This window comes from Macaca mulatta, chromosome 4, assembly GCF_049350105.2.
Source record: "Macaca mulatta isolate MMU2019108-1 chromosome 4, T2T-MMU8v2.0, whole genome shotgun sequence".
In the NCBI taxonomy this organism is placed as follows: Eukaryota; Metazoa; Chordata; class Mammalia; order Primates; family Cercopithecidae; genus Macaca; species Macaca mulatta.
This window is the reverse complement of record NC_133409.1, coordinates 177,023,461-177,047,476: the sequence shown is the minus strand read 5'-3', so window position 1 is coordinate 177,047,476 and position 24,016 is coordinate 177,023,461. Positions and strand designations below refer to the sequence as shown.

Genomic DNA, 24,016 nt, shown 5'->3' with positions numbered 1-24,016 from the left:
GGTTGGGGAGGGGTGAGAGGAGAAGCCCTTCTCTGGTTGTAGAGTGTTTCTTTTGCATTTAACAAAGACCGGTGTCCCTTTTCTGACATTTGTCTCCTGCACTGAGAATGTAAATTTCCTGTCCCTGACTACTGATGATAATGAACCTTAGACACTCAAACCTAACTAAATATAAAAACCTGCCCAATGCTCGACATCACTGTGTTCTGCTTGGGAAACGTAACTGGAGGTGTCTCCCTCTCCTTGCTTTTTTTGAGGAAAATGCTGCCAACACAGAGTGTTCTCATGTTATGTGTTGATTTCAGTGATGCACCATGCTATGGTACCTACAAAATGCTGAGAACAATGACTATTTGGGGAGAAAATGTCTGTTTGCATCACATTATTTTAGGAATCTGCAAAGCTCCCTTTTCCTTATTGCTGAAAGCCTAATTCCATATCTGCATAGTCATATTTTCATTTCATTTTCATAGTCATATTTTTCATTTTCTTGCTCTCATAAAACCTTAAATAAAGGGAGCCTTCAGGCAATTTAGAGAAGGTTACTTCAAAAAGAAACTTATGTGTATTCACTTTAGAGAAGAGTATTCATTACTTGGGCCAGAGAAAAGAATAAAGCATATGTCTTACTTGGTGACATTGAATCCTTTTGCATATACTTGATGGTCTTAAGTTTTTCTCAAGATTCCATTTAAAATATCTCTGTTTTAAAAAATCAGCCTGTAATATGATACTTTTCCAAGTAACATATCACTTACTGATATCGACACACTGAATTCCTGTCCTTTATACTAATTCATGATAATGAGCTGCTACTCTGATTCTTTGGTAAACAGGAAAGTTACTAACACACACATATACTCTCTCTTATATAAACTTTTTGGGAAGAAATAACTTTTTTACAAATCACAAGATACCTTCCACTAAGCATATGCTTTAAAAATACATAACTGTATTCAAAATCGAAACTGAAATGAAGGAAAAAGTTTGAGAAAGAGTAACCTAAATGAAGTTGGCGATTTGATATACATGATTTATTAGTGCATCTAACTGCTCTTATTTCAAATACTTTCAATCATGTATGGCACGTATTTCTGGAAACTGTATTTTTTCCCTTCCCCTTGGCCTGTGATCACTGTTGATAACAAGCAATTTCTTGTTTGTAAACCCTGCTCATCACCACAGGCACTACCCTTGCTTTTAGCTGACACTTAGATGAACACTTACTAACCAATGCTAATGGTTCTAGGATGGTTAGGAAATGTCCTCAGTCTATATTTTTTTCAATATAGTAGCCACTAGCCACCTGTGGCTGTTTATATTTACATTAATTAAAATTAAGTGAAATGTAAAAAATTCAGCTCCTCAGTTGCACTAGCCACATTTCAAGGACTCAGTAGCCTCACGCGGCTGGTGGCTACTGTATTGGACGGAGCAGATTTAGAATGTTCCCATTACCCAAGAAAGTTCTATCAACTCACTTAATCCTCCCAACACTATGAGGTAAATATTAGGAGTCTTCATTTTATAGATGAGGAAACTGAGACACAGAGGAGTTAAGTAACTTGCTCAAGTTCACACCATTGGTAAGTAGGGCAGAAGAGACTCAAATGTAAAGTAGACAGTCTGGGGCCATAGCCTTTGCTCAGCAACACATGATCCTGACTCTGATTAATGACAATAATAATAACAAGCGACTTACATTTATTTAGTTAGTGTTTACTTAGCAATGCAGGCATTCTGTTCATCATTTTACTTACACTACCTTATTTAATCTTCTCTACAGCCCTATGGTCTTGGGGGTAGATGTGATTATTAATCCCATTCTGTTTATGTGAAATTGAAATTTAGAAGATAAATAAAAAGCTTACAGAGTTAGGAATCTGGCAGAACTTGGATATAAATCCAGATCTTTCTGACTCTAAAACATTCATCTTTAAAACTACGTATACTGTGATCCCTGACAGAAGAGAGGTAAAAATAGAAACTTTTTTTTTTTTTTTTTTGGCTGGAATAGCTTCTTTATTTTCTGAAATCCACCAAAGAATCATTTGCAGCATCACCTTTTAAGTTATCACTAAACCATCAGTTGAGGACGAGGATTATAAGTGGACCCTGAACTAAATTAGAAAACATCTATAACTCACCTCTCTCTTTTTGACTTTATAGAGAAGGAATTGGATTTCTATGCCAGAGTAAAATGTGACACGGTAGCCTTCGGGCCTGATATATATTACTTGATGATAATAGGAATCACTATCTAGGATTTTCTATTTTAAAAATGACAGAGATGTCACTTTTAAAAAGAGAATCAGTAGTCCAGACATACTGGGATTACATGACTGGAATGTGAGATTGGTTACTCTCATGTGTGTCTCTTTTTAAGATTTAAAAAAATAGCAAACATGAAATGCACAGAGCAAATTATGTTTTAGGTACCGCAGTTACCAGTGTCTCCTCATTTTCATCCTAAAATGTGCACTGTTCTGTAGCTGTCCTGAAGAGAGAGACGTTTAGAACACCTTCAATGAGCAGGGCTCACTCGTAGATGTGGTCTAGGCTCGTCTATCCTGGCTAAGGACACCCACAGTTTGGTTCCATGGCCACAATCCTCTGTGAAAGCAGCCACGAGGGGATGGAGAGTCAGCTATGGGAGCAGGGCTAAAGGTGTCCCTCCTGGGATACCCTATGGTAAGCAGACTTTCCTTGCTCAGAGTCCCTCACAGCTCACAGGTAGACACCTCTGATTTTTCTCCATAAATAACCTGAAACAGTGTCACAGACATAACTGAGGTGACTGGGATGCACACAATGGTGCTATTCCAGGCCAACCTGAAGGGAGAGCAAGCTGGATGCAGGGACTGAAGACCAGGGGCTGCCACTCTGAGTGCTTGGACAAGTCGCTTGACCTCTCTGGGCCTCAGCTTCTTATGCAGTTAGTGGGATGACTCAATGTAATATCATACAACAGAGCACCTGACATATACTAGCATGAATGAAATATGAGGTTTAAAGGGAGAACATGTTGCCAGGGTGACCATGAGAACTTCCTCACCTATAGGGTTTTCTATGGGGAATGACATGGATTCGGTTTATCAGGGACTAGAGAAGAGAACCACAAAGGAGAGAAGTGAAGAAGCCCACCTCCCGGTGCCCATCCCCGGCCTCCCCATGAAGGGTGTGGTGTGAGCAGGGGTGAGTCTTGGTGACGAGAGTGTGATGGAGCCACAGAGAGCACAGGAGGTTGGAGAGAGAACGTGCTCGGTTGTGGGCACGGAGGGGAAAATGGTCAGAGTTCAGGAATAATGAGAACACATAGCCTTTGTTACCATTTTCTGCCTTGATGAAAGGTTTGTGATATTTACGGAACGAAATGAAACTATAGTTAAATCTCACATTGTAGCCAGTCGCTGTCATGTACTTTGTTTGGGGCACACATTACATCTCAAGTGGTTTCTCCAATTTTAATGTGTCCTCTGGGATAAAGTTGTATGACTGGGATGTGGGAGGAGTGGGACCAGCAACTACCACAGCCACCCATCCTTCCTTGCTCCATCCCGGTGGGTTTCTGGGGTGTAAGTCGTAGGAGACTGAAGAGGATTCTACTGTTAACCTCGGTAAAAATTGTGGGCATCTCATGAAAAGCTCCGATTAGAACACGACATTAGGATGGTTGTTAAGAAAAAACAAGCTAGTGTCCAAAGTTGGAAGAGATCTGGACATGTGGCTGGAGCCAGGGTGCAATTGTGCAAAGTGGAAAGGGACCCCCCCCTTTTTGGGGGGGACGTGGCTTCATGCCAGGCTGCAGGGCTTGATGATTGGTGAGTGGGCTGCACTGGGTCCCCTCACTTTCTCCTTCCCACCCCCCAGATGGGCACAGTTTGCAAAGGAGTAAGTGTTGTCCTGGGAAGCCGCCCAGAGGAAGATCCCTGCCTCCTCTCTGGGGTCAGTAGTGATACTTCCCATGGGTCTTGTGTTATCTATACAACGCCCCACCAAACAGTGTTGGTCATGTAGACATTCTGCTTGTTGAAGTCAATTTCTGTGGGTTAAGCCTCTTTCACAGGCCCCGTGTACACTGTCCTTACAAGAGGAGCACCCCAGGCTCTGTATAAGTGCTGGTTAGCTCAGGTTAAAACAGAGCAACTGCACTCCTGGAGCTGTTCCAGGTGAGCCAGTGCTGAAAGAAAGTGGTAGCAATCTTACCCCATTTCAGAAAAACACAACAAAAATGTTCTCACTGTTGGCTGGGTGCGAAGGCTCACGCCTGTAATCTGGCACTTTGGGAGGCTGAGGCGGGTGGATCACTTGAGGTCAGGAGTTCGAGATCAGCCTGGCCAACATGGTGAAACCCCGTCTCTACTAAAAATGCAAAAATTAGTTGGGCGTGGTGGTGGGCACCTGTAATCCCAGCTATTCGGGAGGCTGAGGTAGGAGAATTGCTTGAACCCAGGAGATGAGGTTGCAGTGAGCCGAGATCACACCACTGGGCAACAGAGCCTGGGTAACAGAGCAAGACTCTGTCTAAGAAAAAAAAGAAAGAAAGAAAATGTTCTCACTGTTGAATTTCTCTCTGGTAATGTTTTGTTTTTGCTTTGTTTTTGTTTTGTCTTGCTCTGTCACCCAGGCTGGAGTGCAATGGCGGGATCTTGGCTCACTGCAGCCTCTGTTTCCTGGATTCAAGTGATTCTCCTACCTCAACTTCCTGAGTAGCTGGGATTACAGGCATGCACCACCACGGCCTGGCTAATTTTTGTATTTTCAGTAGAAACGGGATTTAACCTTGTTGGCTAGGTTCGTCTCAAACTCCTGACCTCAAGGGATCCACCTGCCTTGGCCTCCCGAAGTGCTGGGATTACAGGTGTGAGCCACTGTGCCCGGCCTCTCTGATAATGGTTTTGAAAGCTCTAGGCATTTGCTACAGTTTATTTACAGAGTGGGCACCAAATAACTACATGAAGAATGGATGAATGCACCAGTGACTAAATAAAGAGATAAATAAAAACTGGAAAGTCATTCAGCTGATGGACAAAATAAGTAGAGAGCAAATGCTTACTTTAAAAAACTCCTGGAAACAGTCAGTTGTCCTCATTTTAAAAGTTTTTTTTTGAAAAATTTGAAGACACCTGTTTGCTTATGCTTCCAACTTTAAAACTCACATGCATAAAAAATGGTCATGTTTTTTCCTAGCAAAATTGTTCCTAGTTCATATGAGAAAATTAGTTCTATCAGTGCTTGCTGACATCCTGCAAAGGCTGCAAGACTTTTTCCACGTGAGAATACCACGGAAGTGCTGGCTCCTGAGCTGCTTTAGAATGGCAGGTACTGAGTAGAGATCATTGAAGGAACATGTGAGCATCTCCTCTCTCCCCCAAGCCTTACATCAGGATCTCCAAGGCAGGCCTTCCTGCATGACGAAGGCCCCATTCCACAGGGAATGCTGCATACACTCAACACCTGGTGACCAGAGATTCAAGAGATTCCATGCCACTAGGTGAGGGCCACATTCAGGCCACTGGCCCTCTTCAGTCCAGTGGCCCACACACTGCTCTAAGCAACCCCCAGGCATTGATGGGACTACGGAGGAGAAAGAGAACATTTACCAACAGCTACTAGGTTCGGACACGGGACATGCATTCTCACAAATGTTGCTACAGATGGGAATCCCCCCAAGGCTGTGTTTTATATGTGCCTGTACTTAACAGGAGGAGCAGTATAATCATAGTGTATTCACTTTGCAAAGGGGATACTGAAGTTCAGAGAGAGAGGATGTGTGTGTGTGTGTGTGTGTGTGTGTGTGTGTGTGAGAGAGAGAGAGAGAGAGAACAAGCAACACATGGGAAGGCAGAGAAAAATTCTATGTCTGATTGTAATGAAATTTTCTTTTCTCGTCAAAATATTTTGATAGCATGGGGAAAGAGATGTGTGCTCATTAAAGTTTAATGACTGTCTCTCTCTGCCTGTTTCCATGTGAGGATCACACATTCTGACTCACATATGGTGGGTGCTGGGAATGGTTGACTGGGAGCACAATTGAGCCCAGTCCCCATCTTTATCACCACAGGGACCAGCGAAATCCATGACTGGGTCCACTGGGATGCACAAACAGGAAGCGACTGGCCTGCTTTGGTTGACAGTGACTTGGATTCAGACATGTGAGCCCAATATTGTTCCAGATTGGCCTAGATTTGCTCTAAAGGGGAATCAGGTAAGAACAGCTGGAAACTAGCTTTTAGGAAACTCCAGTTCCAAGGCTGAGTTGGGTACTTTCTGGAGAAGACAATGCTTTGGGCAAAGGCTTTGAAGAGAAGGGAGTAAGAAAAAGTGGCTCCGACTTGTGGGAGAGCGGAGTTGACGATCGTGTTACATTCCTACTCTAGAAATTCCCCTGAAGCCTCTTTGTTCACAGAGTCGATGATAAAGCTCTCATCCAAAATTGTAGACTCCCCTCAACATAGCCTTAAACTATCTTTCTCAGGTTACCCTTACTCATCCCTGCTCCCAGCCTCCACCCCAGCCAAGGCACGCTTCTCACTGCTCCACCTCCCTTCTAGCCCTTGCTAACATTTTCTTCCTAGCATCTGAAGGGATCTCTCCATCCATCTCTACTGGTTGAACGTTATCCGTTCACTGGGGACCATTCATCTTTCTACAGTCTTAATTCTTGATGTCCCACACCACTCAAGTGTGGGTGATCTCTCCTCCCTTGAATACAAAACTCTCTGCAAAGTCAATGACCGCCTCTGCTTTGTGTGATAGTTCCACTGTAGCCCAACAGCTGCCAGCACAGACTGGAAGACCAGCACAGTCAGGAAGACCTGGGCCAGAAGTGTCTCTGCTTCCCTCAGTAGGCACGTGATCACGGGCCAGTTACTAATAAACAGCAATAATGGCAATAACAGCAGCAACCAACATATATAGGTGTGCACTGTGACTCAGGCATCTATTGACTCATAACATACTCACAAAAACCCCAGGAGGAGAGTTACCATTGCTTTTGACTTACAGATGAGAACGCAGAAGCCAAGAGAGGTGAAATGATCTGTCCAGGCTTACACAGTTATGATGTTCAGAAAACAAGCTTTAAACTCAGATAGTTTGTTTCCAGAGCCCATGTTCTGACCACTGTGCTACAAAGCACTGCCTTCTCTGGTCCTCTCAGTTTTCTAATCAGTAAAACAGAGGTTATAGTAACGTCCTCCTTGTAGGATGGTAGAGAGGGTTAAATAAGATCACAGAAGAAAGGCGTTTAATAATGTAGTGCTTAATAAATCATAGCTGCTGTCATCATAATCACCAGGGGCTGGTCCCAACCCTTCTCGTGACTGAGCTGAGTAGGAAGGGCTGTGGTCTCCTCTCTGTCTCTCACATAATTGCACCCTGTGCCTGGCACATTTGCCCGCAGCAACCTTGAGGCTCAGTCAGTTGTGTGTCCATCCAGGCTCAAAGAGGTTGAAAAAGGGTGTAAGCATTTTCTTAGAATTTAGAGAAATATGTCCTATGTAATTCTGGACCTCTGAGCCATTGTGGTTTTGTACTTTTACTGCATTTAGCTCCCTTTCCAAGTCCTCATTGTTTAAAAACCTTTTATTTTAAGTTCAAGGTACATGTGCAGGTTTGTTGTATAGGTGAATTTGTGTCATGAGGGTTGTACAGATTATTTTGTCACAAAGACATTAAACCTAGTACCCATTAGTTATTTTTCCTGATCCTCTCCCTCCTCCCACCCTCCATTCTCCAACAGGACCCTGTGTGTGTTGTTTCCCTCTATATATCCATATGTTCCCATCTTTTAGCTCCCACTTATAAGCGAGAACATGCAGTATTCAGTTTTCTCTTCCTGTGTTAGTTTGCTAAGATAATGGCCTCTGGCTCCATTTGTGTTCCTGCAAAGGACATGTCCTCATCCTTTTTTATAGCTGTGGCTGCATTGTGTCCAGTCTACCATTGATGGGCATTTAGGTTGATTCCATGTGTGTGATATTGTGAATAGTGCTGCAATAAACATATATGTGCATGTATCTTTATGAGAGAATGATTTATATTCCTTTTGGGTATATACCCAGTAATGGGATTGCTGGGTCAAATGGTATTTCTGTATTTAGTTTTTTCAGGAATCGCTACACTGTTTTCCACAAGGACTGAACTAGTTTACACTCCCACTAACCATGTATAAGTGTTCCTTTTTCTCCACAACCCCACCAGTACCTGTTATTTTTTGACTTTTTAATTATAGCCATTCTGACTGGTATGAGATAGTATCTCATGGTGGCTTTGATTTGCATTTCTCTGATGATTGGTGATGTTGCCAATATCCAGCATCTATAAGGAACTTGAACATGTTTACAGGAAAAAAAACAACCCCATTAAAAAGTGGGCAAGGGACATGAGCATACACATGGCCAATAAGCATATGAAAAAAACAAAAAGAGCTCATGGAAGCTATAATTCTTAGCAAACTAATGCAGGAACAGAAAACATAATACCACATGTTCTCACTTACAAGTGGGAGCTAAATGATGAGAACTTATGAACACACAGAAGGAAACAATAGACACTGGGGTCTACTTGAGTGAGGAGGGTGGGAGGAGGGAGAGGAACAGAAAAGGTAACTACTGGGTACTGGGCTTAATGCCTGGGTGATGTAATAATATGTACACCAAACCCCTGTGACACATGTGTATCTACATAACAAACCTTCATACGTACCCTCAAACCTAAAATAAAAATAGAAAGAAAGGAAAGAAGGAAGGAAGGAAGGAAGGAAAGAAGGAAGGAAGGAAGGAAGGAAGGAGAAAAAATAACTCAACAATCGAGTTTTGTTTTATACAATTTATCTGACTCCTCCCCCAGGCCTCCTTTGGAATATTTCAACTTTAAGTTTTCTTATTGCTGTCCTCTCCCCTTTTTTTTCTCTTCTCCTCTCCATTCTCCCTCTTTTTTCCCTCCTGTCCCTTCCTCTTCTTTTCTGTTCTCTCCTCTTCCCTCCTGTGCCCTCCTCTTTTCTTTCCTCTTTTTCTCCTCTCCATCCTCTCCTCCCCTCCCTCCCTCCTTTTCTCCTCTGTTCTCTCCTCTCCCCTCTGTTCTTCTCTCCTCTCCCTCCCTTCCCCTTCCTCCTCCCCTCCCCTGCTGTGACTCTGCATTTCACATCTCCGGGAAGCTAGGCAGGTCCCCAGTCCACAGACCAGAGCTTCTGCACCCAGGCCCTCTCACAGCTCCGTGACTCCTGGGTGGTCCTTAGGGTATGGGAGCTTTACCCAGGAGCACTTCTACTCAATGTGGATTTAGGTTATCCTTAGAGTTAGTAGGGCTAATGGTTAAAGAGCAGTTTATGGGATGATGCCCCATTCCACCTTTTTGAACAAACTTGGCATGGACAGAAGCCAGAATTTCCATCTGTTTCATGCTCTCTTCCCTATCTAATGTCCCTACTTCTAAATAAGTTTCCTCCAGGAGCAGCATCTCTGATTCCTTTGTGGAAGGAAACACAAAACAAAACAACTCTCCGTTTAAAGTACTCTCTCGATGCCCAGGTCTGCTAACTTGTGGGATAAGGTATTCTGATTGTGCTCCTTGGGAATTAAACTGCTCTTTAAGTAAGCCCAGAAGATAACTAACAAATAATCCTTCAAATTAATAGTGCCTAAAAGATGAAAGTTATCAGTTTCCTTCATACATCCGGTTTATTATCAGTGGTACAATTAAATTCTATTTTCTGCTGTGGTTTGAGCACTTCACAGCTCGGGAAGGCTCTCTCCTGAGACCTTTGCAGGGACAGGCCGTCACTTCATAATTAGGTACACACGCAGGCCTTGCTGCTGGTGGGGAAGGTTCAGGGTTGAGCTCATAAATGAAACCTGCTCAACGGCCCACAAGGGTAGCAAAAGCTGCTTCCACCAAGTGGCTGGGACAGGCCTGCAGCAGGGGCTGCCACATGTCTGTAGGAAGAGCCAGCTGTGAAGAACAACTTCCGGGTTAGGGCATCCTGCACCTCAAGCAATTAACTTCACGTTCTCTTGGATGATGATATCTCTGCAGCAACCGTAATCCCCACTTCTCCATTTTGCATTTGTTTCTGACTTTGCCTGCCAACCCTGCACATCCTCATTTTCATTCTTTCTTTTCCACCTTCCTGTGCAGATAATGCCATGGTGGGCTGTGGGCCGTGACAGAGGCGAAGGAACCAGAGACATGACAATGCAGGCCTTTGTAGAAAAGAACGGCCTGGTGTTCTGCTCCCTGAAGGGCATTACATGCCTGTGAGCTTGGATGGGCCTTGCCTTGGGGTGTCTCACTGTGTCAATCACACAGGACCAGACCATAAGAATAGTTGAAGGAGCTGGTTCCCAGCGCTGCTTTTGCAGCCAGCCTGCTGGGGTTGGAAGCCCAGCTCCACCGTTTGCTGGCTGTATGGCCTTGGAGGAGCTATAGAACCTCTCTGTGCTTCAGTTTTCTCATCTGTAAAGGGATGCCAATACTCTTTACCTTGCGGGGTTGTTGGTGGTTGAAAATGCACCCATGTAAAGTGCTTTAAAAACAGTGTCTGGAGCGCAGTAGTTACCCAAGGAACACTGCCATGCTGAAGGCTGCACAGCAGCCATTAGCTTTCCAAATGATTCACAGCAAAGGATTCATGAGAAGCAAGGACTACCCTCACCCTGCCCACCTCTAGGACCATTAAAATATGATCAACTTTATAAAGCTTTGATTTATCTACCACTTTAGAGCAATGTAGTTTAGCAGGATCTGTGCTAATTGCTCTCAATCACTTCAAGAAGATTGTTCTCCAGAGACTAGGGAAGGGCTCTATGTGCCCTGGATAAGGGCTGCATGAGATATCACTTCTCAGGGTCCCTGCCAGAGGCCTGGGTTCCTGCTTCAAGGGCAGGAAGGTGTCTCATGGATTTAACCACAGAACCCCCAGAAACTACAGTGGTGAGTCTGAGAAGTAGGAGCACATGGGCTCCCACATTTGTCTCCCACTCTCATCCACCCTCGGCCTTCCTCTGCCAAGTCTCCTGAGCCACTTGGGCAGAGATTTCTGGTGATCACTGGAGAGGCACCATGAAAACTACTGGTCAAACATGCAAAAAACCTATGGTGACAGAAGTCAGAAAAGTTATTATCTTGGTGATGGTCCAGGGGGTTATTGGCTAGAAAAGGCATGAGGGAACTTTCTGGGGGTATTTGAAATCCTCCATTTCTTCATCTGGCTCGTGGTTGCAAGGCACACACACATACAAAATCATCATCAAGCTGTATATTTTGATCTGTGCGATCTACTGTCCACAATTATACCTCCATAAACAAAATTACTGTGCAAAATGTTGCAGGCAGTTTATCTACCTCTTATGGCATGCCTGACCCACTTTATTCTGGAGACAATGAAAGTTCTAAGTATCTGTAGCCATTACACATCTTTATCTTCCTCCACAAGTGTGTTTATACCCACAGGTTATATTTATATCTGCAACCACATCTATATATTTAAATCTGGAGAGGAGAGAAAAGTGTTATATGTATGTGTCTATATATAGGGCAGTTTACTTCTTTCAAAGAACAGGAGGATCCTAGCACTGTTTTTTTTTTTTTGTTTTTTGTTTTTTTTTTTTTTTGAGCAGGACATTCATTCACACACACACACAAGCACACACATGCACACATGAACAGTAAGTCTGTGTGCCTTTCTCTCTGTTCCAGGATGAGACGCTAAGACTGACCTTGATGATGAGCTTAGGGATGGTCAGCACGGTGGACTTTTGCTTAGCCAGAACATCCCTGGTCTCATTGATGCGAGCTGTGACAAAGAAGTGCAGGGACGCTTGTTCCAGCAGCTGACCCATGTACTCGCCGGCTTGGATCAGTACCGCCTCTTTCTTGACTGGCAGGAGAAAACACACACGGGCCTGGCATCAAGACTTGAGACAGTATCTACTTTACCTTTCCCCAAGTTTCCCCATCCTTCCCACAGTAGCCTGGAAGCCACCAGGAACACAGCAAAGGTAAGGGGCAAGTGGAATGAAGAGTCAATTGGGGATAAGCTGTCCTGCTTCTTAGGTAAAGAATGTGCTAGAAATTTAATATTCACTGAAGTCTTACTGGAGAAAATGTGTCAAACCTTCCAAACAGTTCTTTTGCTGTTGTAAAAGAAATGCCATGGAAAAGATGTGATTTTTGTGGCAAAGAAGGATCAAGGGGTTTTAACGGTGGCTTTGATTTGGGCTGGGATCATCCCAAAATGGAACATGTGGGGTGCTGAAGTCCAAGGCCCCCATCCCACACGCGATCCCCTTGTCGAATAAGAAGTGTCTCACCTAGACCATGGGCCACACTCAGACAAAATTGTCAACTACATAAACATTGTAGCACTCCACATTTTCTCTCCAATCTGATATCATGATTTTTCTATTTAAGAGAAGGAAGCTGTTGAAACCAGTTTCTACCAAAGGCATTCAACTATCTCCAAACCTCTGTTTGTGATTTAGAAGACCTCTGTGCCAAATGATTGTTCTCTCAATGGAAACCAGTCACTGATGTCAGATTTCTAGGTCCTGGGGACAAGCCAACGAGAATGGCATTTGGAGGATGGGGAGTGGTCCTGGCTCCCCTCCAATTACCATCTGGGCTGAGGATGGTGAGTTCTATCTTGTGGCTCTGGCTCACTTTCTCTCTCTAACTCCCATTTCCCACTGTCCAGGATTCTAGAGAGCAATGGGCAGTTTCTCTGTAGGCTGAGCCCAGGTGTGCACTCGCTGCTACCCGGTCGGAGCCAGATGCCTGCATGAGCCGACAGCTGGCAGACCCTGCAGGTGAATGGGTGACTCATTCCTCCATCCCCAGCCACAGGGAACAGACTCTATGAACCTCCACAGACCTGAATGTCTTTACTGCTTTCATTCTCAATTTCTGGCTTTTGCCAAAGACTTCTCCTTTCTGTGGAAGTTATTGAAGGAAACAGCTTCATGGCCAACAATTCGAGTGCAGAGGGTAATACATTTTAGTCTGCTGTACGGAACAGCAGTTTGCAGGAGCGTGGAGTGCCTGTGGATGGGCATGCACCAGAGCAGAGAGCAGGGCCCCTGACTCCCCACTGGCTCGAAGGTGTAGGTGCATTGAGCCATGCCCATCATCTGTAGAGGAACTCTCACACCTGTGCTGGATCTGCAGCAACTGGCTCTGGACCTTGAAGACCAAGAGGCTGGGAAGGCCTCTGCCTTGGGCAGCACTTCTATTTGGAAGTCTCTTTCCAGATGCGTAAGTGCTGTGCCTGCTTCCAAGACTTCAGATTGAAGAGTCCTCAGTCTTGGCTCTATATCACAATCACCTGGGGACCTTAAAGACCGACCAAGCTGGATCTCATTCCAGGCCAATTAAATCAGAGCCTTGGAGGACCCAGACACCTGTATTTTTAAAAGCTCTGCAGCTGACTCTGATGTGCAGCCAGGGTTGAGAAGGGCCACTCCAACAACCAGGGGCATCCCTGTAGAATCAGCCCTGCAGACAGCCTGGGTTCCAGTGGAAGAGATGGCTTTCCAGTCTAGGTCTTTGCTGTTCCTCCTGTGGTCTGCAGACCTGGGAGCTTGTTACAGATGCAGGGTCTCTGACTTCTTACTGCACCACTGAAGTCAGCATCTGCATTTGAATAAGATCCCAGACAATGCCTATTCAAGTGTGAGATGCTCTGAGAGATGGGAGGTTCCAACAGCAGAAGGGGTAAGTTAGGGCCAGAGTTAGGGTGGACTGAGGACCACCTGGATTTTAAATTGAAAGGCCTGCATCCTGGGAACCCCATCGATCCCTGGAAAACTAGAAAGGCTGGTCATCGTAGACTAGTAGTTGTCAGTAGGGGGCAATGTTACCCCCAGGGGACATTTGGCAATGTCTGGAGACCTTTTTGATTGTCACAACTGGGGTGGAGGGTGAGTTACTACTGGAAGCTGCTGGATAGGGGCCAAAAATGCTGCTAAACATCCTACAGTGCACAGGATAGTACCACAACAAAGCATCCAGCCCATAATGTCAGTGGTGCTGAAACCAAGAAACCCTGCATACAGCAGGTGGATTATCAGATTGTATTTTAGGCAAGCACTGAAGAGCTAGCTTTGTTGGCTTGATTTCTGGAGCAGACCTGTTCTATTTAGAGCTGGTTCTTTAAAGCTGTGACCTTGCCTTGACCTTGGCCCCCAGGTCCTGCCTTTTGGAATGACCAGCTCTTATTGCTGTCTTTGGACCTATGCCTGGACCCTGCTTCCTCCGTGACTCCCCTTGCGATTAATAGTCTAGATGAGTGAGGTTCTGGCCCTCTATTGGTTACAGCCTCAGATGAGCATAAACGGTCAGTTTGTCGTGTCTCTAGATAGAATGGATGAAATGGCAAGGTGGAAGGCCTCGAAGAACCTGCATTTTGCCTCTAGCTGCCTCCAGTAATAACAATAATAAAATGCCTTCCCCTGGCTATTTCTAGAGGACTGTGTTTGACCACTGGATTTCTTTTGGCTAGTGGGATACGACTTCTTTACAGAGGCTCTTGCTACCTTTATAATCTCGGTATCAGGACCCTCTCTTCTCTGAGGCAGACCACTCCCTAAATCAGAGCACTAAAGAAACCAGGCTGTGCTTCAGAGCCCAAGAGAACAGTGCTTCTGAAATAGTATGTTATGTAAGTGCTGTGTTTTGCCACTGCACAAGAAATTGTTCTAGATAAAGTTGATTAAACGTGGCAAGAGAAGGAGGAATAGGTTTTCGCGCTGTGAGCGGTGGGGCTGGGATGCTGCCAATATCATTTACGGTGTCTGGGGAAAGCCAAGGGAGACACAGACTGGAGCTGCCTCATCTCTTTTCCAAAAAGCAAAGAAAACTAAATATAGCCAAGTGGAAATGATAGCACCTTTGAAGGTACGGAGAGGTTTAAGTTATTCAGATCTCCCAAGCTGATTCTAGCACACGCATTTCCTTTAATCATCAATCTGGAAAGTATGCCTCCCATTCTACTTGGAAAACTTTCTTTGCAACAGGGGCATCTAAGAATGCTTGATCAAGGCCTAAAGTTATGTGGCTTTTTGCAATATACTGCAATTTAATTTATATTTCAATACACAATTTATTGCTCACGGTTAATGCCACCTGCCTGCAGGGCACAGGAACAAAGAGTCCCCAGTTCTCTTCAAGTTATTCAGGACAAGCTGGGGCCGGCCAAGTGAGTGGGAGATGTGTTCCCATGGACTCAGGCGGAGGTTTGGTCAGCTCTCCCTAGGTCAGTGACTGACAGAATGATATCGTTCTGCTCACCCATAAAAGCTCGTTCTTTAATTGGATTAGAGAGGGAAGGGGAAGGAGATTACGAGATAGGACACTTGTGAGGTGGGAAAAGGGCTGATATTTGGTTCTTTGTCTAAGGATCTGTGCTAGACTGCAGGTAATGGGGGCACAAGGGAGGGAACTGGCCCACTTGGGGCCAAGTTTACACTGAACTGGCTCACTGTCACTGCTATTATTTGTCTACTCTATTATCTGCTTTGCCTCTCATTGCTGTTTAGGGGCTTGAACACATCGACTCATCTTTCCAGCTTCAGTTTCCCCAAATGTAAACATGTTGGCAGTTACCATTTACTGAGAGTCTACCATGTGCCAAACGTTTCACATTTATCACTCATCTGGTTTCCTCCACACCCTCCTTCTCTAACACCACATATCCAGTCCATCAGCCAATCAGGCGGGCTCCACCTTCAGCACATGCCCGGATCGGACTAGTTCTCGCTGCTTCCATCACTAGTATCAGCACCTCTCAGTGTAGCGACTGCAGAAACATCCTACCAGTCTCTAACCTTCAGCCCTACTTCCTCTTTAGTCTCTTCTCAACACAGCAGCCAGTGGTCTTTTCAAAACCTAAGTTAGATTATGCCACGTTTCTGCTCAAAACTCTCTAAAGGCCCTCAGCTCACTGAAAATAAAAACCAAAGACCTTATAAAGGCCTACAATTCTTTATATGGTCTGCATCCAGCACTGCCTCCTTGCCACCTTTGTTCCTGATTCTGGCTCCTTCCTGCTCATTGAACACATCAGACATGCTCTGGCCCCAGGACCTTTGCACATACAGTTTCTTCTGGCTGGAATGCTCACTTCTGACCTTCAGTCAGGTCTCTGTTAAATGTCACCTTATTAGACAGGTTTTTTTTTTTTCTGACCACCTCCACAAGTACGCCCTGTTTTCCTTAACCTGCTTTATATTTTTCTATTACCCATATAACTATACTATAGATTCACTTGTTTGTTTGGTTTCCCCATGAGATCAGAAATTCAGTAAGAATAGGCATTGTTGTGTCTCCAGTATAAAACAGAACCCGGACTTGCAAGCACTAAATAAAGGTTTGGGGAATGAATGAAGAACGCTGTGGTGTGCGTGCTATTGTTCCCCTTTGCAGATGAGGGGAGAGAGCTCAGAGTGCTTAAGTAACTCCCTCAGGAAACATAGCTGGTAGGTTACACAGTCATCGCTTACATCCAGAATTCTCTATTTGCAAAACTCTCTGAAATCAAATGTGGCTGCCTGTTTTAAACAATCCCCATGACTGTTGTCCTCTTCAGTCCTTTACACTGACTATTCTTTTCCATGAAAATTACCTTTACTACCCTAGGAATAAGAAAAGCGCCAAATCTTTCAGTTTCAAAAAAAAAAAAAACCTTATAGTGCCTCCTGAGTTCAGATGATTCTCCTGTCTTAGCCTCCCAAGTAGCCCGGATTACAGGCATCTGCCACAATGCCTGGATAATTTTTTGTATTTTTAGTAGAGATGAAGTTTCACCATGCTGGCCAGGCTGGTCTCGAGCTCCTGACCTCAGGTGATCTACCCGCCTCAGCCTCCCAAAGGGCTGGGATTACAGGCATGAGCCACCACGCCTGGCCCCACTATAGTGATTTCTTAATTGTTAGTTCTATTACTGAAGCTAGGGAGATTGGCTTCCTTCAAATTTGAGTAAGTTCCTTGGAATCAGGATTTTTAAAAATAGTTTCTCATTTTTCTGGGAATATTTTCCGAAACCTCAGCAAGGGTACCATGATCTGTGACAGCCACAAAATCCAGAGAGCTTGAGAGCAATTGAGACTTGTGGCTTGGCCATCCCGGGGAGTGTATTAGTTTTGCTTGCTTTTGCTTTGTCAAAATTATGATTTGTGCACTTTTCTTTTCAGTGCTGCACGTCAGGCCAACAGAACTTGGTGCCCCAAAGCATCGAGGTCCTTTGCAACCTGCTCTAACTCATGCTCTGCCTGGAGACCAGTTTCTTCCAATTGACTCGTGTTGCCCATCGTGTGGTCAACTATTGTGTCCACCAAATATGAACTTCCTAGGAAATGTGATTTTTTGAGATTGTGATCCCCAAGGTAAGCTGCAGCATGTGGACCCTTATCTTCTTAAAATATTCTGTTTTTATAGTGATGAAAATGCTTGGAAGGATGTGTATGCAAGGACGAGAAAGAGGCCCCACAAGAGATGACAGAGGTAGAGGGCGGAGCAAGATGGCCAAATAGGAACAGCTCCAGTCTCCAACTCCCAGCGCAAGCGACACAGAAGACCAGTGATTTCTGCATTTTCAACTGAGGTACTGGGTTCATCTCACTGGGGAGTGCCGGACGATCGGTGCTGGTCAGCTGCTGCAGCCCGACCAGCGAGAGCTGAAGCAGGGCGAGGCATTGCCTCACCTGGGAAGCGCAAGGGGGAAGGGAATCCCTTTTCCTAGCCAGGGGAACTGAGACACACAACACCTGGAAAATCGGGTAACTCCCACCCCAATACTGCGCTTTAAGCAAACAGGCACACCAGGAGATCATATCCCACACCTGGCCGGGAGGGTCCCACACCCACGGAGCCTCCCTCATTGCTAGCACAGCAGTCTGTGATCTACTGGCAAGGCAGCAGCGAGGCTGGGGGAGGGGCGCCCGCCATTGCTGAGGCTTAAGTAGGTAAACAAAGCTGCTGGGAAGCTCAAACTGGGTGGAGCTCACAGCAGCTCAAGGAAACCTGCCTGTCTCTGTAGACTCCACCTCTGGGGACAGGGCAATAACAAACACAGCCGAAACCTCTGCAGACGCAAACGACTCTGTCTGACAGCTTTGAAGAGAGCAGTGGATCTCCCAACACGGAGGTTGAGATCTGAGAAGGGACAGACTCCCTGCTCAAGTGGGTCCCTGACCCCTGAGTAGCCTAACTGGGAGACATCCCCCACTAGGGGCAGTCTGACACCCCACACCTCACAGGGTGGAGTACACCCCTGAGAGGAAGCTTCCAAAGCAAGAATCAGACTGGTACACTCGCTGTTCAGAAATATTCTATCTTCTGCTGCCTCTGCTGCTGATACCCAGGCAAACAGGGTCTGGAGTGGACCTCAAGCAATCTCCAACAGACCTACAGCTGAGGGTCCTGACTGTTAGAAGGAAAACTATCAAACAGGAAGGACACCTACACCAAAACCCCATCAGTACATCACCATCATCAAAGACCAAAGGCAGATAAAACCACAAAGATGGGGAAAAAGCAGGGCAGAAAAGCTGGAAATTCAAAAAATAAGAGCGCATCTCCCCCGGCAAAGGAGTGCAGCTCATCGCCAGCAACGGATCAAAGCTGGACGGAGAATGACTTTGACGAGATGAGAGAAGAAGGCTTCAGTCGATCAAATTTCTCAGAGCTAAAGGAGGAATTACGTACCCAGCGCAAAGAAACTAAAAATCTTGAAAAAAAGTGGAAGAATTGATGGCTAGAGTAATTAATGCAGAGAAGGTCCTAAACGAAATGAAAGAGATGAAAACCATGACACGAGAAATACGTGACAAATGCACAAGCTTCAGTAACCGACTCGATCAACTGGAAGAAAGAGTATCTGCGATTGAGGATCAAATGAATGAAATGAAGCGAGAAGAGAAACCAAAAGAAAAAAGAAGAAAAAGAAATGAACAAAGCCTGCAAGAAGTGTGGGATTATGTAAAAAGACCAAATCTACGTCTGATTGGGGTGCCTGAAAGTGAGGGGGAAAATGGAACCAAGTTGGAAAACACTCTTCAGGATATCATCCAGGAGAACTTCCCCAACCTAGTAGGGCAGGCCAACATTCAAATCCAGGAAATACAGAGAATGCCACAAAGATACTCCTCGAGAAGAGCAACTCCAAGACACATAATTGCCAGATTCACCAAAGTTGAAATGAAGGAAAAAATCTTAAGGGCAGCCAGAGAGAAAGGTCGGGTTACCCACAAAGGGAAGCCCATCAGACTAACAGCAGATCTCTCGGCAGAAACTCTCCAAGCCAGAAGAGAGTGGGGGCCAATATTCAACATTCTTAAAGAAAAGAATTTTAAACCCAGAATTTCATATCCAGCCAAACTAAGTTTCATAAGTGAAGGAGAAATAAAATCCTTTACAGATAAGCAAATGCTTAGAGATTTTGTCACCACTAGGCCTGCCTTACAAGAGACCCTGAAGGAAGCACTAAACATGGAAAGGAACAACCGGTACCAGCCATTGCAAAAACATGCCAAAATGTAAAGACCATCGAGGCTAGGAAGAAACTGCATCAACTAACGAGCAAAATAACCAGTTAATATCATAATGGCAGGATCAAGTTCACACATAACAATCTTAACCTTAAATGTAAATGGACTAAATGCTCCAATTAAAAGACACAGACTGGCAAACTGGATAGAGTCAAGACCCATCAGTCTGCTGTATTCAGGAGACCCATCTCACACGCAGAGACATACATAGGCTCAAAATAAAGGGATGGAGGAAGATTTACCAAGCAAATGGAGAACAAAAAAAAGGGGGGTTGCAATACTAGTCTCTGATAAAACAGACTTTAAACCATCAAAGATCAAAAGAGACAAAGAAGGCCATTACATAATGGTAAAGGGATCAATTCAACAGGAAGAGCTAACTATCCTAAATATATATGCACCCAATACAGGAGCACCCAGATTCATAAAGCAAGTCTTTAGAGACTTACAAAGAGACTTAGACTCCCATACAATAATAATGGGAGACTTCAACACTCCACTGTCAACATTAGACAGATCAACGAGACAGAAAGTTAACAAGGATATCCAGGAATTGAACTCATCTCTGCAGCAAGCAGACCTAATAGACATCTATAGAACTCTCCACCCCAAATCAACAGAATATACATTCTTCTCAGCACCACATCGTACTTACTCCAAAATCGACCACGTAATTGGAAGTAAAGCACTCCTCAGCAAATGTACAAGAACAGAAATTATAACAAACTGTCTCTCAGACCACAGTGCAATCAAACTAGAACTCAGGACTAAGAAACTCAATCAAAACCGCTCAACTACATGGAAACTGAACAACCTGCTCCTGAATGACTACTGGGTACATAACGAAATGAAGGCAGAAATAAAGATGTTCTTTGAAACCAATGAGAACAAAGATACAACATACCAGAATCTCTGGGACACATTTAAAGCAGTGTGTAGAGGGAAATTTATAGCACTAAATGCCCACAAGAGAAAGCAGGAAAGATCTAAAATTGACACTCTAACATCACAATTAAAAGAACTAGAGAAGCAAGAGCAAACACATTCGAAAGCTAGCAGAAGGCTAGAAATAACTAAGATCAGAGCAGAGCTGAAGGAGATAGAGACACAAAAAACTCTCCAAAAAATCAATGAATCCAGGAGTTGGTTTTTTGAAAAGATCAACAAAATTGACAGACCACTAGCAAGACTAATAAAGAAGAAAAGAGAGAAGAATCAAATCGACGCAATTAAAAATGATAAAGGGGATATCACCACCGACCCCACAGAAATACAAACTACCATCAGAGAATACTATAAACACCTCTACGCAAATAAACTGGAAAATCTAGAAGAAATGGATAATTTCCTGGACACTTACACTCTTCCAAGACTAAACCAGGAAGAAGGTGAATCCCTGAATAGACCAATAGCAGGCTCTGAAATTGAGGCAATAATTAATAGCCTACCAACCAAAAAAAGTCCAGGACCAGATGGATTCACAGCTGAATTCTACCAGAGGTACAAGGAGGAGTTGGTACCATTCCTTCTGAAACTATTCCAATCAATAGAAAAAGAGGGAATCCTCCCTAACTCATTTTATGAGGCCAACATCATCCTGATACCAAAGCCTGGCAGAGACACAACAAAAAAAGAGAATTTTAGACCAATATCCCTGATGAACATCGATGCAAAAATCCTCAATAAAATACTGGCAAACCGGATTCAGCAACACATCAAAAAGCTTATCCACCATGATCAAGTGGGCTTCATCCCTGGGATGCAAGGCTGGTTCAACATTCGCAAATCAATAAACATAATCCAGCATATAAACAGAACCAAAGACAAGAACCACATGATTATCTCAATTGATGCAGAAAAGGCTTTTGACATAATTCAACAGCCCTTCATGCTAAAAACACTCAATAAATTCGGTATTGATGGAACGTACCTCAAAATAATAAGAGCTATTTATGACAAACCCACAGCCAATATCATACTGAATGGGCAAAAACTGGAAAAATTCCCTTTGAAAACTGGCACAAGACAGGGATGCCCTCTCTCACCACTCCTATTCAACATAGTGTTGGAAGTTCTGGCTAGGGCAATTAGGCAAGAGAAAGAAATCAAGGGTATTCAGTTAGGAAAAGAAGAAGTCAAACTGTCCCTGTTTGCAGATGACATGATTGTATATTTAGAAAACCCCATTGTCTCAGCCCAAAATCTCCTTAAGCTGATAAGCAACTTCAGCAAAGTCTCAGGATACAAAATTAATGTGCAAAAATCACAAGCATTCTTATACACCAGTAACAGACAAACAGAGAGCCAAATCAGGAATGAACTTCCATTCACAATTGCTTCAAAGAGAATCAAATACCTAGGAATCCAACTTACAAGGGATGTAAAGGACCTCTTCAAGGAGAACTACAAACCACTGCTCAGTGAAATAAAAGAGGACACAAACAAATGGAAGAACATACCATGCTCATGGATAGGAAGAATCAATATCGTGAAAATGGCCATACTGCCCAAGGTAATTTATAGATTCAATGCCATCCCCATCAAGCTACCAATGAGTTTCTTCACAGAATTGGAAAAAACTGCTTTAAAGTTCATATGGAACCAAAAAAGAGCCCGCATCTCCAAGACAATCCTAAGTCAAAAGAACAAAGCTGGAGGCATCACGCTACCTGACTTCAAACTATACTACAAGGCTACAGTAACCAAAACAGCATGGTACTGGTACCAAAACAGAGATATAGACCAATGGAACAGAACAGAGTCCTCAGAAATAATACCACACATCTACAGCCATCTGATCTTTGACAAACCTGAGAGAAACAAGAAATGGGGAAAGGATTCCCTATTTAATAAATGGTGCTGGGAAAATTGGCTAGCCATAAGTAGAAAGCTGAAACTGGATCCTTTCCTTACTCCTTATATGAAAATTAATTCAAGATGGATTAGAGACTTAAATGTTAGACCTAATACCATAAAAATCCTAGAGGAAAACCTAGGTAGTACCATTCAGGACATAGGATGGGCAAAGACTTCATGTCTAAAACACCAAAAGCAACGGCAGCAAAAGCCAAAATTGACAAATGGGATCTCATTAAACTAAAGAGCTTCTGCACAGCAAAAGAAACTACCATCAGAGTGAACAGGCAACCTACAGAATGGGAGAAAATTTTTGCAATCTACTCATCTGACAAAGGGCTAATATCCAGAACCTACAAAGAACTCAAACAAATTTACAAGAAAAAAACAAACAACCCCATCAAAAAGTGGGCAAAGGATATGAACAGACATTTCTCAAAAGAAGACATTCATACAGCCAACAGACACATGAAAAAATGCTCATCATCACTGGCCATCAGAGAAATGCAAAACCACAATGAGATACCATCTCACACCAGTTAGAATGGCGATCATTAAAAAGTCAGGAAACAACAGGTGCTAGAGAGGATGTGGAGAAATAGGAACACTTTTACACTGTTGGTGGGATTGTAAACTAGTTCAACCATTATGGAAAACAGTATGGCGATTCCTCAAGGATCTAGAACTAGATGTACCATATGACCCAGCCATCCCATTACTGGGGATATACCCAAAGGATTATAAATTATGCTGCTATAAAGACACATGCACACGTATGTTTATTGCAGCACTATCCACAATAGCAAAGACTTGGAATCAACCCAAATGTCCATCAGTGACAGATTGGATTAAGAAAATGTGGCACATATACACCATGGAATACTATGCAGCCATCAAAAAGGATGAGTTTGCGTCCTTTGTAGGGACATGGATGCAGCTGGAAACCATCATTCTTAGCAAACTATCACAAGAACAGAAAACCAAACACCGCATGTTCTCACTCATAGGTGGGAACTGAACAATGAGATCACTTGGACTCAGGAAGGGGAACATCACACACAGGGGCCTATCATGGGGAGGGGGGAGGGGGAAGGGATTGCATTGGGAGTTATACCTGATGTAAATGATGAGTTGATGGGTGCAGCACACCAACATGGCACAAGAATACATATGTAACAAACCTGCACGTTATGCACATGTACCCTACAACTTAAAGTACAATAATAATAAATAAATTAAAAAAAAAAAAAAAAGAGATGGCAGAGGTAGAAAACCCTTCATAAGCCCCTCCTAGATGACATTTATTTGTCTCCAGCCTCCTTTTTTTTTTTTTTCTTTTTGATACGGAGTCTTGGTCTGTCACCCAAGTTAGAGTGCAGTGGCACGATCTTGGCTCACTACAACCTTGGCCTCCCGGGTTCAAGCAATTCTCCTGCCTCAGTCTCCCGAGTAGCTGAGACTACAGGTGCCTGCCACCATGCCTGGCCTAATTTTTGTTTTAGTAGGGATGAGGTTTCACCATGTTGGCCAGGCTGGTCTCGAACTCCTGACCTCAGATGATCTGCCAACCTTGGCCTCCCAAAGTGCTGGGATTACAGGCGACAGCATTTTTAAGA

General features: G+C 44.0%; 1 protein-coding gene across 2 annotated transcripts in view; it reads right to left on the bottom strand.

Moving 5' to 3' along the window:
• F13A1 (coagulation factor XIII A chain) overlaps positions 1–24,016 on the bottom strand; it is a 160,177-nt gene that overhangs the window by 11,470 nt on the left and 124,691 nt on the right. For both annotated transcript variants that reach the window (XM_078000975.1, XM_001096779.5), the window contains exon 13: positions 11,721–11,881. In XM_078000975.1, the coding sequence (XP_077857101.1) occupies positions 11,721–11,881 (161 nt within the window). The remainder of the gene's footprint in view (positions 1–11,720; positions 11,882–24,016) is intronic.